The sequence below is a fragment of the Callionymus lyra genome, chromosome 4, assembly GCF_982586985.1.
Source record: "Callionymus lyra chromosome 4, fCalLyr1.hap1.1, whole genome shotgun sequence".
NCBI classification, from domain to species: domain Eukaryota; kingdom Metazoa; phylum Chordata; class Actinopteri; order Syngnathiformes; family Callionymidae; genus Callionymus; species Callionymus lyra.
This window is the reverse complement of record NC_141821.1, coordinates 31,064,511-31,077,975: the sequence shown is the minus strand read 5'-3', so window position 1 is coordinate 31,077,975 and position 13,465 is coordinate 31,064,511. Positions and strand designations below refer to the sequence as shown.

Genomic DNA, 13,465 nt, shown 5'->3' with positions numbered 1-13,465 from the left:
ATCTAAACGGCAGAGTTCCACCCCTTTGGCACCAAATTTAGCTTCGAGTTAAAAGTAAACCAGGACAGTCTACCACCTCGCTTCAGAGCGGGAAGGTCTGCACTTTTATTAAGATGTGTGAACAAATGTTCCACCTGAGATTTCAAAAGCATTTGGAGTAAATGCGGATCTACCGTTAAGTTTAAAGTGAATTATAAATATCCAATGATGCCTATTTATGTCAGGAATCTACAACAAAAGATTCATATTAAATAGAAAGCTGAATACATTTCTCACCGCTTTATTTTAAGTTGTTTCAAGGGAACTTCAGTTTAAAAGACAGAAAAAAATAATTTAAAGCATAAACAACATGTTAAGTCTCAACAGTCACAACATTCACATGTTTATTTCATCCGTGGTGCTTGTGAGACACAATTGCATGGCATTAGTCTTCAGGCCACATACAATTAGAGAAAGGCCTGACTCTGTATAAGAGACTTTTTTCCCAAAAGGTATAATTTGAAAATAAGCATATAATGTGCTCGAAACTCGTAAATCCATTACAGTAAAAAACTTCTGAATCCCTAAGAAGTGTATACAGTTTACATTTAATATCGCCTGTTATACTGTGCATCCATCCAAGTGAATCTTCAGATACAAACTTGAACTTGTATAATTCCTGATGAGGGCCGTGAGTGACGGGCTCTTGGAGGAGAACACAAAGTAGCGGAAAGTTAAAACATCATCAGAAGTGCAGCTACAGATTCAAAGTCGCACATAAGTCCGAACACAAACACATGCAAGTGTGTGACTCTGTATTTAACTCCTCTTTACTACCTGCCACCTGCCGCTTCACTCTCATCTCTGCCTGTTATATAAAAGTCTAACTCCACTTAGCGTTTTGGGAGAGCCACAGCACAGGAGTGTGATCCAGCGCGAGTGTGTCCTCAGGTTTATGTGACAGAGGACATTTGGATTATCCATGCCAGCTCTGCCAACAGGACAGTTGATAGTCTATTAGAGGCTCATCAGGCCCAGAAAAGCTCTTCATCATTCTGGCTCATTCTATGAAATCCTGAACGGCTGACTACTGTTGCTGCATCATAATGGAGAGTTTGGGATGTTTAACCACAGAATGGGTAGTTTCACCCGAATTATGTTGATGATTTTAAACGTTTTGCAAAGAGACCATAATCTTAATGAGAAAAGGTGAAGGCGACCTGAATGTTTCAGCATGAGCTGGCATTTAGCGGAGACTGTGGTAGTGGCTTGAATGATGTTAAAAACATTAAACATTGTTTGTGTAACTTAGTGGCCACTTTTTACGTTTACACCACGGACCTTCTATTCCGAAAAGACCATAGGATAAGAGGTGGAGACCGTTTTATTATTTCAATCCCACATATTTAGCTATCAATCAGTGATATAATTCCTTGTACTTTGTATCATGTAAAGTACACCTGCTTCCCCCACTTATACTATAAGATCTTTAAAGATAATGTGCCGCAATAGTTCAAAATAGTCTTTGTCTCGGTCTTCTCTCAATTATTCTGGGACAGGTCACAGGGGGAGTAGCTTCAGCAGGGAGTATTTTTTTTTGACTTTGAGGCTTTGTGTAAGAGATGTTTTCATGCATTTCTGTGAACATTTTACTAGTAAGTAAGTAGTGATTATTTGTAAAGTACATTAAAGACTGATGATTCAGAACTCCATTCTCTCGTTTTTCCATCCTTCTTGTAACAAGGCAAGGTGCCCACATCATGGCTGAAAGAACAATACCTTAACAAATAATGATTTTGTATGAACTGCACTGAAAATGAAAAAATAAAAATAAAACAAATATGGGGAAATGATTCAACTCACCACATTGATACCCCCAGAGTTTTCCAGACTGCACATCCCCTCCAGAGGTGCCATTCCTATGGTTGTACCCTTAAAAATAACACCGCTGCAAGAGAACAACAAACACAGGTTTAATCACATTGGTAAAAGCCAGATGGAAACACCGGGAGTTGCCCCATAAACATATTTGATTACACACAGAGATCATGATATAAAACCAAAGATAGATAAAAAGTAGAACCAGGGATTTAAATTTTATTTTTAAATATGTTAAAAGGGTATTGGTGTCAAAACATTTATTTTGTTCGTATTAAAAATAAAGTAAAGATGACAAGTTTCCAAACTAATTTGAAAATCACAGAATTAAGTTTTCAATCAAAAAATAGTTATTTAAAGGGGGTGTATGTAACACCTAAGATGCACTAAAGCTAGCATCATTATCAATAAGATAAGATAGCAAAAACAAAACAGTGCATTTGAATACTTTCATTATAGTCATGAAAAAGTTAATTTAAGCAGTTTCTTGATCTGTATATGCTTTGCCTTGGGTAGGTTGAGCTTAATGGATTATATCTCACTACTGGAGTGTGTGCTGTGTAAAATACAGGACATCAATCATGATTAAAAATGTTTTGAATATAAGGAATTCCAGTGGTTGTAGTATTAATAGTGAACTGATTGAAAGTATGATTAATGAGGAGTACTTTTGATTTGTTTATTCAATGTGGAAATTAAATAAACAAGTAAGTGTACATTTCTAATTACAATGACAGTAAACAACGTGTAACGTAATTCACAGCACTTTCAATCGTTTAAATGCAATTATATTTCAACACATATTATTCCTGAGAGCTCATGAAATGGACTACACACAAAACCCTTCCTAGTGTGACCGGTGTATAAATTAGACGCACATAAATGTCGGAGTAAATATCGATTTTAACTCTGCGATTGAAACGTGACACGTCTCAGAAACTTCGGGTTAGTGCGACATAGTTACAGCTATCTCATGTCGTATTTGAGTAGAGGTTGTGAACCCTAATACGTTCTTTGGTGCATCTGCAGTTTGTTTACATCTTCCCAACGAGGCTTTAGCCAGTAATCTGACATGAGAAATATGTCCAATCAGGCGAGAGGTCCCCTGTTGATTGTTCATTTGGCCTTGAGCTATAAAATCACACTTCATCCAGTGAATTAACAAAAGCAGCACAGAAGATTTACAAGAGGCTGTGGAGAGAGAAAGTACAATAATTTATTTTGTGTGTGTGTGTGTGTGTGTGTGTGTGTGTGTGTGTGTGTGTGTGTGTGTGTGTGTGTGTGTGTGTGTGTGTGTGTGTGTGTGTGTGTGTGTGTAGCAGAGGAGCTGCCAAACTGCTACTGGCTACACGGTGAGCTGTTCTCCGCAATTACACCGGAATGATGAGACGATCGTTGGCTTAATGAAATCGCTTTTTAATCATTTGTCAATTTAAATAGTAACAAAGCTCAAATTGATCCGCTCCAACTGGCAGCCAGTGTTTTTGTTGATAGGAGCAGCAGCTCCTGCGAGTGTGTGGGAGTGAGCGTGAAGTTAATAAGCATATCTATTAGTTTTGGGCACAATGACGACTGTGAGACGATGTAATCATATCACAAGTTATTTGCTGAGATGTCAGGAGAAGAAATGAACTGACACTTTTTAAGCTATTTATTCCAGAGATGGAAGCCATGGGAAAGCGCTTTTTCCAGCATCTCATATCTTACATCTTAGATCTCACATCTTTTTAGGCTAAAATGAAATATAAAGCATGAAGTTTTGTTTACTACGGTACTTTTTTTTATTCTCGAGGGATGCACAGTTACTATGCCAGTATGCAAAGTATAAACATATACTTATGTATGTTAAATAATCAAGTTCTATTCATGTTCAATGTGCACGACTACATTCCTAAAGACAATATTTTCTTTTTTCTGGTAAATCTTGACAGAATGTAGCAGATGCTGTTTCCAGTCGGTGGGTTTTCTGGGAAAACAAACAGCTCTTGGTGTTCCCCTGTGGTTTCATCACCTCCGTTACCATGAGTGATGTACTGCGGAGCACACCATCAATTATATCCTGGTCTTCCTGTCTTTCTTCTGGAGGTGATACGTCATCAGGAAGAGGGACTTGGTTGCCAAAATCAACCTGAGAGGACTTCACAATTAAATGTATTCTGCTAATGTTGTAAACACTACACTACTGACCCCCAACAATTCTACAGGTGGAAGCTTTTCAGAGCGGCAGTTCTGGCAGAAAACAACATTTGGTGTTCACTGATGCCAGCGTTGAATAATGGGAATAGTGGAGGATTGTGGATGTATATGTTTGCTGATGATATAGTGATTTATAGTGAGAGTCAAGTACTGGCGAGAAGCAGTAAGAGGGAGGAGGTATAAACTGGTGTAGACCAGTTTCAGGACTGTGATGGTAGAGTTGAAGCTCCAGTGAAATCTTTCTAGGAACATGTTGTATGATTTAGATCAAGGGTTTTAAACTTATGTTACAATTTCTGTGAACAACCTGATTAGTAAGAGACGTACAGGAGCGCCTCCGCCACTACGTACGTATTTATGGAAGCTAGGGAGGTCATTCACCTTTTCCCAGAGAAAACAAAAGGGATACCTCAAACACATTTGTTTTCGGGCCACCGGGACCCAGAGATAACACAAGGGTTTACCATCTGATATTGTAAGATGGAGTCCTTTGCACGTCCTGCTCTGATTGGAGCGACAGGAAGTAGAAAAGAGGACACCAGAGTAAGTGCTCATCTGGAGAAGTTTGGAGACTAAGTTAGCCGATGGAAGGGAGAGAATAAATAGAGAGGAAGTGGACGTACCAGGTAAAAGAAAATAACTTATATGAGAATGATGGATGTAGTAAATGAGGACACGAAAAAGAAAATGAATGATACCGATGGACAGGGAAAAACATTGAGGGGCTTGAACCGAGTATGAAGCAAGTACCGACCTGATGTTTACAGAAAACAAAGTACCAGACTCATTTAATACACAGAACATTAGAATAAATTATGGTTGAGTTGGAGCACAGCATGAACGGCCCATTTAGTCTGTTTCCACAAATATGAGTCAATACGCTCATTGAGCTTCTCAACATAAGTTACAAATCCACGGTAATTATGTTGTGATGAAAACTCTGGAAGCCTAATAGTCGACAGAAATTAAAAACAGCTTCTCACTGTAGATAAAGCAGCAATTGATTCTGTTTTTATTTCCGACTAGATGAAGACATTTCTTACGTTAACAGCTGGGCGTTGTCATGCTTCTTTTTGGACTTGAGTTTCTGTCTCCACTGCAGGAAGGACCAGAGTGTGGCGTTCGGCTCCTCGTTGACGATGCAATGATCCCTGTCCGTCCAAACCTCTAGTCCGATCAGCGGGACCCGGATATTCAGAGCTCTGTAGAACTGAACAAAAGACAAGATTTAAGAATAGATAAAGAAATAAATGTTGTACAGTCCTGTGTAAACATTTTTAGATTCAGATACTTGTTAAATATGAATTGGGTTTAATGTTAACTGCATGACTGGGTTCTAAATACTGGATGTTGTTGTGGACCAATAATGACCAAAGTTGGACAACTGGGGTAATAGTCTGTCTTGGGGTCCAGACGGGAATTGGATGTGCCCCCCACCCCCTCCCTCTGACTCCACTGAGATGTGGTCTGGCTGCTGTCCACCTTACCTTGTCCACATAATTGGCAATCTCCATGATCCGTGTCTTGGTTCTTTCGTAGTCTTTGTTCTGTCTTCTGAACTGCAAAAAAATAAAAAATAGTTGGACTGCCCATGTATCCCAGAGGTAGCGCACCTTATTTACCATCTGGTTTAATGTAACATGAAAAGAAGAAGCTGCTTTTATCTCCATTGATGAGGCTGTTGAGAAATGTCTCACCAAGAGGCTTAGTTTCGATTTCAAAGAGCTTCCACCTTCATTTTCCAGTAGAATCATTCCCTCACTGAGCAGTCTCCATTTTTCAGCTCATTATGCTTTGGACTAACACAATGTCAGCTTAGAGCCCAGAGCCGGGAAGAGAACCATTAGCACAGCAGGGGTTTTGTCTTCAATGTGAGACCTTTTGTGATGTTTGACGTAGGAAGACAAATGCTGTGCAGACTATAATAACCATTAGGAAAATGAATGTCTTCTTACCAGCGTGTTGTCGGCCACGATGTAGAGCTCCATGTACTTTGTGGTGCCCCAGGTGTTTCTCTTTACCTGCCCACAGAGGACACATATAGTGGGATTTACAACATGCCCATATTCAGCACATTCATCACACATCTTGGAATGAATTCAGCTGCTACAGAGTTTAATTGATTGAGCTCCACAGTAATATTTTATACACGGGGAAATAAGAAGTGAAACCAGAAGTGTGAAAAGCGTACGTCATTATCATTTTATGCATTTGACAGATACACACTTTTCTTCCGGAGACACTTTGATTTCAACTGGAGAGGCCCGAGATATTTCTATTCATCTATTGTTAGACCACTGGATGATACCAATACAAACTGAATATGAACAACTGAATGCGTTATATTGTCATCAACCATTGAGACTTTGGAATATCGTCACAATCCATACATAATTCAGTAGCACTGGGATTGACCTGCAAAAAACGTTGGTTAGATTATGTATATGTTGAGCAACTGATACTGAAGCACTTTATACGATATTCCTAATAGTGTTCTGAAATCTGTTCCAGGCTATGGCCCATTGACTAATGTCTCACCTCACGACTTAAATGAATCTGATATAGAGACCCGACAAAACTCCCCATCGTTTCAAGGGTCTGCGTTTACTTTACGGGTACCCCTTCACCCTGTTACCCACCTTGCTTAAACCTCCCTTAGTGAGCGTATTATTTGACAGTTTGGAACCTGCCTCTATATGTTTCATTGGACCTAAAACTCCATTCTTTCAACCAGCTTGACCATTATGAGTCACACATGAAGTAGTTCCAGTGACTAAGAGCACTCTGTTGGTGAACTGGCTTGAACTTAAAAACGTGTTGTTCTGTTGTTTTTCAACAGCACTGATACTTAAATGTACTTCAGCACTTGGATGGATCTGCTATATTAAATAAAATGTGATGTATTCAAGGAAACAACACTGTGTTGGTTCAAAAAGTCATTGAACAGAGAGTATTAGAGCCTCCTCTGACTCACACGGCGATGACTTTACCATGTTGTGTGTTATCAGACTGAAATATTGAGATCTAACGTCACATTATTTCCTCAAAGATTCTTCATCACTTTTTTTTTAATGCGAAAAAAAGGGCCAGGAGAGGCTTAGGGATTGTGTTTGTTAGGATTGTGGCGGCTGGTCTCGGAGTAACAAGCCAGGATTAATGGGTGCAGGCGGAGTGGGATGCTGTGGGAGCCAAAGGGTCTAAATTCAGGAGGAAAAGATAAAGAAATGGGGAGCGGGGGAGTGATACTCTTGTGGAAGGCTAACAGGCTTTTCAGTGCACACTGTGAGAATGATGCCCACTATTTTAAAATACTGGTTTCTTGAAATGAGATGAAAGTAAATATGTTAATAACTAAGAAATATTTGAGCAGACCAGAAGCTTAGAGGAGAGAAACCTCACTTTGGGGGATGTAGAATTGCCATCCGAGACAAAAAGGAGGAAAAATTGCCGAAAATTGGTTTTGGTCAATGTTTATGACGCTAAACATTGAGCTTTGCTGTCGGCTCCCTGCTGAATGTTGGCAAAAGAATCCCAATAAAGCAAGGAGCGCAATGGTCCTTAAGGGGATTAAGAGGGGGCGTAGTGAGAAGTTAGGAATCTTTTTTTATATTTACAACAGCATACCTACTGTTTTGTGAGGTAGGGGTCACATCAACTTTTACTTTACCTTTACCCCACGGGCGAGTTGAATCATATAACTGATGATCCACTGGTGTCTGTTATAGTTCGACAGGAAAATCATCACTTTCTTTTCCAGAGAGGTATCCATTAATAGTTATAATGTCATCTACTGGGCCTGGGTTTGCCCTGTGGCCTCCTCAACTACCTCCTTCCTGAGTGAAAGTATGATTGAATCCTGCATCACGTCTCCAAGGAAGCCTTTTCTTCATAGCCTGACCACATTAAAACATCTGTTATTTCTTCCCGTCTATCATTAATCTCTACTCTCAGAAGACCCACTCAGAGGCACTTCAAATATATAATGCATTTCTTGTTGGAAAAAAAATGGAATGAGAAGAACTGCATTATCGGTGTGTTGATCTACAGCAGGAGTCCTAACTTGTAGAGATTATAGTCTTTTAATTGCGGGCTGAGCAAGTGCTCTGTCTGTGTAGATCGTCAGATGGTTAGGAAAGATAAAAATCATTAAATCCATGTTTTCTATTTATATACTGTAGCTTTGATTCAATGGTTAAGATGGGAAATGATTTGTGAAAAAGCACGCGAAAAATGATACCAAAAATTAAAAAGTCAAATCAAATCAAACAACGAAAAGTAAATACAAAACAAATGAATAAAAAAGGAAAAACCCTGTAGCCTTCTGCTCAGTGTCGACCAGTGGAGCCCCCCTTTGAGATCAACATTTAAGTTGAGTCATATAACGTCATCTAGGGCAGCACATTGGAAAACTATATTTTTGGATGCTGTCGTATACCCCACAATGATGTTGAACACTCATTTGTCAACACACAATCCATCTTGGGATCCCTACAATAAAACCAATACAAACTCAAAGAGATTCCAGAGAAGACAGACCCATGTTTCCCCAAACCAAGTTACATATTTATTATTTATTTCAGAAATACTTTTGATTGGGTCAGCATGCTCGTCTTAACACCAGAGCTGAATTCCTTGCCAGCTTTATTAAATGTCTATATAATCCCAGCCAAACAAACATGTAATTTGACAGAGCTGCTCCAGAGGCTTAGAGTGAAGTCTAAAAACTCACCCTTGAGAAAAACGGTCTGAGGAAGCTGGAGACGTGACCGGACTCTGACGAGTGCTGGGTGTGACCACAGCTCCCCCCTCCGATGGACAGGTCCTCAGTGTTCAGCAGTGAGTGGTGTTGAGGGTCCTCACTGCTGATTGGCTCCAGGTAGAACGTTATGTTGGAGTCCAGAGATATCAGACCCCTGAGGAGAGTAAGATGAGGTGTTGAGAAGATTGGATGCAGATTGAATTTCCACTCTTAGGACCTATACTGGATAAAGTAAGTAAGTAAGTAGGGAGTACATAATGGTTAGTTGTAAAGATTTAAAAGACCCATAAATTAAGGGGAGTTCCAGAAAGTCAGAGAAAAGCCTGCGTAAATAAGAATAAGATGTTTCTTGAAGGAGTCAGTAGATCCATCAAACACAGAGGGAGAGGAAGATTGTTCCAAAGCTTAGGAGCAACAGCCTGGAAGGATTTCTCTGCTCAAGTCCTGAACCGTGTTCAGAAACCATCAGTAGATTCTGATCCACAGACCTCAGAGCCCGAGCTGGGGTGTAAGGCTGGATCAGATCAGTGATGTAAGGAGGAGCCTGACCACGAATAGATCTTAAGTAAGAACCAGAATTTTAAAGTTGATCCTGAAAGAAACTGGCAGCCAGTGAAGAGTTTTAAGGATTGGAGAAATGTGAGTTCTTCTACTAGAGCGGGTCAGAACTCTCGCTGCAGAGTTTTGTATTAACTGCAGGCGAGACAGCTCCTTGTGTAGAAACGAAAATAAACCGTTACAATAGTCCAAACGAGAGTGAGTGCTTTCAGATGCTTTAATAAGTATCAGTTACAATATATGGAAACAAAACAAATGTTAGTGACGCTAGTGTGACGGTCATAACCAAAAAGAAAAATTAACTACGGAATATTGTAAAGTAAAGCCTTCAATCAGTGAAATTGTTGAATCTCACAACAGCTAAGCTGCAGCGGCTCTGAATCAATTACAGAATTCTTGACAGTCTGACAGGTCTGCCGAGTCGGTCCTGATGTAAGATTCAGCCCCAGAAGGCTGTCCTCCATCTTACACAAACATAAATGTTTAAACCAAATACCTCCTTGCTTTGCAAATGTCTATGATTGATCATCTCTGAAAACAATAACTTCAACAGCAACTCCTCTCTGTAGAGTCTTGATGATGAAAAGTGACGCTCGGCTGCTCGTCCTCCACAACTCCACGCGGTGAAAAGCAATTTCATGAAAAGGAGTAAATCTGCAAAAGTGACTGTAAATTATTGGAGCGCTAGGCTGACTAAAGCACAGACGGACCCCGAGGAATCATCCACTGTGTTCGTGGGGATTCTTTACCAGCTCTAGTTCCTCAATTGATCTCACTTTTCTCACGTCTCACTTATAAATCTCTGACCTGGAGTCAATGAGAGCTAATGACTTTGACAACCGCCCATCCTTCATCGGACATTCATGGTGGATACGTGCTCTAATGGGGCCTCAGTGGATTATAATGCACGGACCCTCACACGATGTCGGTCCAGTGTGTTTGTGGACCACAATAGACTAACTCACAGGTTACCTTGTTTCTAATGAGCTAACCCATCACGTACAGGAAAAATCGTAGTTTTCCCTTTCTTAACCGACATTGAGAAGATGACATTGATTTATTCACCAACAAGGTCAGATATCAGCACAGAAAGATGAAAGGATTAAAGCTTTGTGTGTGAAGTTTCATTCAGGGATACAGAAGTGAAAACCATGCTATCTGTTTGAGCTAGCTGTCTGTTTGAGCTAGCTTTCTGTTTGAGCTAGCTGTCTGGTCTAGTTAGTTTAAGCTAGCTTTCTGTTTAAGCTAGCTGTCTGTTCTAGTTAGCTTAAGCTAGCTTTCTGTTTGAGCTGGCTTTCTGTTTGAGCTAGCTGTCTGTTTGAGCTAGCCTGAGCTAGCTTTCTGTTTGAAATAGCTGTCTGTTTGAGCTAGCTTAAGCTTGCTTTCTGTTTGAGCTAGCTTGAGCTAGCTTTCTGTTTGAGCTAGCTTTCTGTTTGAGCTAGTTTGAGCTAGCTGTCTGTTTAAGCTAGCTGTCTGTTTAAGCGAGCTTTCTATTTGAGCTAGCTTTCCTTTTGAGCTAGCTTTCTGTTTAAGCTAGCTGTCTGTTTAAGCGAGCTTTCTATTTGAGCTAGCTTTCCTTTTGAGCTAGCTTTCTGTTTAAGCTAGCTGTCTGTTTAAGCGAGCTTTCTATTTGAGCTAGCTTTCTGTTTGAGCTAGCTTTCTGTTTAAGCTAGCTGTAAGGAGCACAGAGCTATCACTGTTTTTACCTTCATATTCCTGGAAACTTCACATTTAAAATTCTTTTCATCTTTCTCTGCAGGCTTTCAACTCAAATCAATTTTTATCTTTTCTTATTTTTTTTTCATTGGCTTAGAATGAAGCTAGTTGAAACGTACACATTCTTGGGTATATACAGTATATATATATATACTCCTCCATCATATATGCAGATGGTTTTATAATGGAGAAAAACAGAGGCTTTTTATTGTATATTATTTATTATAACAATGTATCTACTAACAAATATTGACAGGTCCGTGGAGCTAAATGGCAAGTTCATGTGTAAACAAGCGTAACTCATGCATAAACATCATCCTGGGTATCGATGATGAAAGTGAATATCCGGGCACGGTGTCATGAATAATTCACCCAAAACTCTAAATGATCGATTAAGATATTAAATTGACAAAGCATTTTTCCTCAGGACACAAGCTGAGGTCACTTTAGGAACATTGGATTTCAATTAATCAAAACTATGAGATTGACCGGAGCGGACGTCAATGTATTATCCACCATCTTAAATATGTGCTTTTGTTGGATACATGAGTAATAATGACTCATGGTGACAGCACACGCATTTTACGTCAGTAGCTCTTTAAATGTCACAGTGGTCGCAGTCGACACAAAGAGCCAACAACTGAACTGGTGATAAGAATGTTCCGCTCCATTGTGTCGGTCTGTGATGCACACTTGTGAATGGAGCTTCCGGATGGGTGTAAAGGGAAGGTTGCTTTTCTATTTTCTGTCGTCTTTCAATTCAACTTTAAGCGTATCTACAGACAATAAAGAAACATTGTAGCGTAAAGTTCCAGTAGAATGAATGAGGAAAAGATTAGAATAATGCAGGTGAGTAAAAGAAGTGATGGTCTAAGTTTAAGTCTAAACAAAAGGATTTTATTGAGCATTCAGCTTTCTGTTAGCACCTGTTAAACTCTTTCTACATTCTCCAGTTACATTCCATGAGAGCTTTTTGCTAATATATGCATTACACATTAAGAATCTCTCATCTGCATCTGCATATACATATATGAAGGATACGTTTGTAAATTTACTCTCTAGATCCCTGGCAAACAAAAAGTTTCTGTTTATCATTGTCGTCGAACGGTAAGGCCTCGGTTGACTCTAATTCGTCATAATAGTTAATCATTCCATTCCCTGACCGACAGCAGAGGACACATTCGATTTCCATCACCATAAAAATCCACCTAAGCAAAAAAGTCATCAATCAAATACTACCAATGTTATTTATTTTAGTTGAAGGGTTCAGTCTGAAGAGACGGTGGCTTTTCCATTTCACGAGCTCTCAAGTTTAAAAAAAAAGCCTCTTCAAATATAATACCTTTTAGCGTTGTCATAGTTACTTAAATGTCAGAAATTCAACGTTTTTTTTAACAAAAGGAGATAAAGACTTCAGTTAGAATGAATATTGAAATAACAATATAATAAAGTAACAGGATATAAAATGATAATAATAGAACAATATTACATTTTATGATTTTAAAAACTGAAATCCTAATTATTGTTAATTATTGAAAATAAACAAATAGATATCAAGAATTGAAGGCACACAGACATGTTTTCTTTTCATATTAATGAATACAAGGACACTACATGTTTGCAAATAAGTCTGAGCTACACTTGGAAGACCCAGTGAATATATTTAAAAGAAAATACAGAGAGCAATGGCAACCTATTACATTTTGATGCTTTAACAAACCTGCAATTTGTTTCATTATTAAAATTATACCCTTGATGCTAAACATAATAAAAGCATACTGTGATGTGTTGTTAAGATCTCAGCAAAATGAAGGACTTGAAAAGTGGTTAAATATTAAAAAATAACCAAATAAATGAGAATTCAATGCACACAGAAATGTTTTTTTCACAATTATAAATTAAGGACAATCAATGTTTTTAAAGAATGTAGTTAGTTAAAGGGCAACTATTGTGTTGATTTGAGTGCCTCTACTGAGTATGTGTCTGTTTGCAAAAAGAAAATGATATATTTTCATTAGAAAGTTTTCCCACTGAAACCAATTTTCTGGAGATGAAATCTACCATAACGACATCCACTCTGCTGTGATTGGTCAAGCATTGAGGTTTGTCACCGTGCGTTATCAACCCTGAAAGTCTATACCTACAACGGACTTATTGTATAAACAAAGCGGGGGTGATTACAGCTCCTGAGTTTAATCGGATTTCAGAGGGGGGAGAACTTTATAAAGTTATAAGTATATAAGTTCAAAACATCATCATGATGAGAGACTTACTACATCTTGGACAGAAAGACTTAAAAATTTGAAACATGAGAGTAAGACAGGAGCGACGGTTTTACATTAGTTGATATTTAAGGATATCATTTGGTCCGAATGGAAC

General features: G+C 38.9%; 1 protein-coding gene across 1 annotated transcript in view; it reads right to left on the bottom strand.

Moving 5' to 3' along the window:
- Positions 1–13,465, bottom strand: part of adam19a (ADAM metallopeptidase domain 19a) — a 142,087-nt gene that overhangs the window by 32,911 nt on the left and 95,711 nt on the right. Inside the window, exons 6-10 of the mRNA XM_087789723.1 lie at positions 8,783–8,966; positions 6,009–6,074; positions 5,541–5,612; positions 5,097–5,263; positions 1,843–1,927 (exon numbers count right to left, since the gene is read on the bottom strand). Of these exons, the coding sequence (XP_087645849.1) occupies positions 1,843–1,927; positions 5,097–5,263; positions 5,541–5,612; positions 6,009–6,074; positions 8,783–8,966 (574 nt within the window). The remainder of the gene's footprint in view (positions 1–1,842; positions 1,928–5,096; positions 5,264–5,540; positions 5,613–6,008; positions 6,075–8,782; positions 8,967–13,465) is intronic.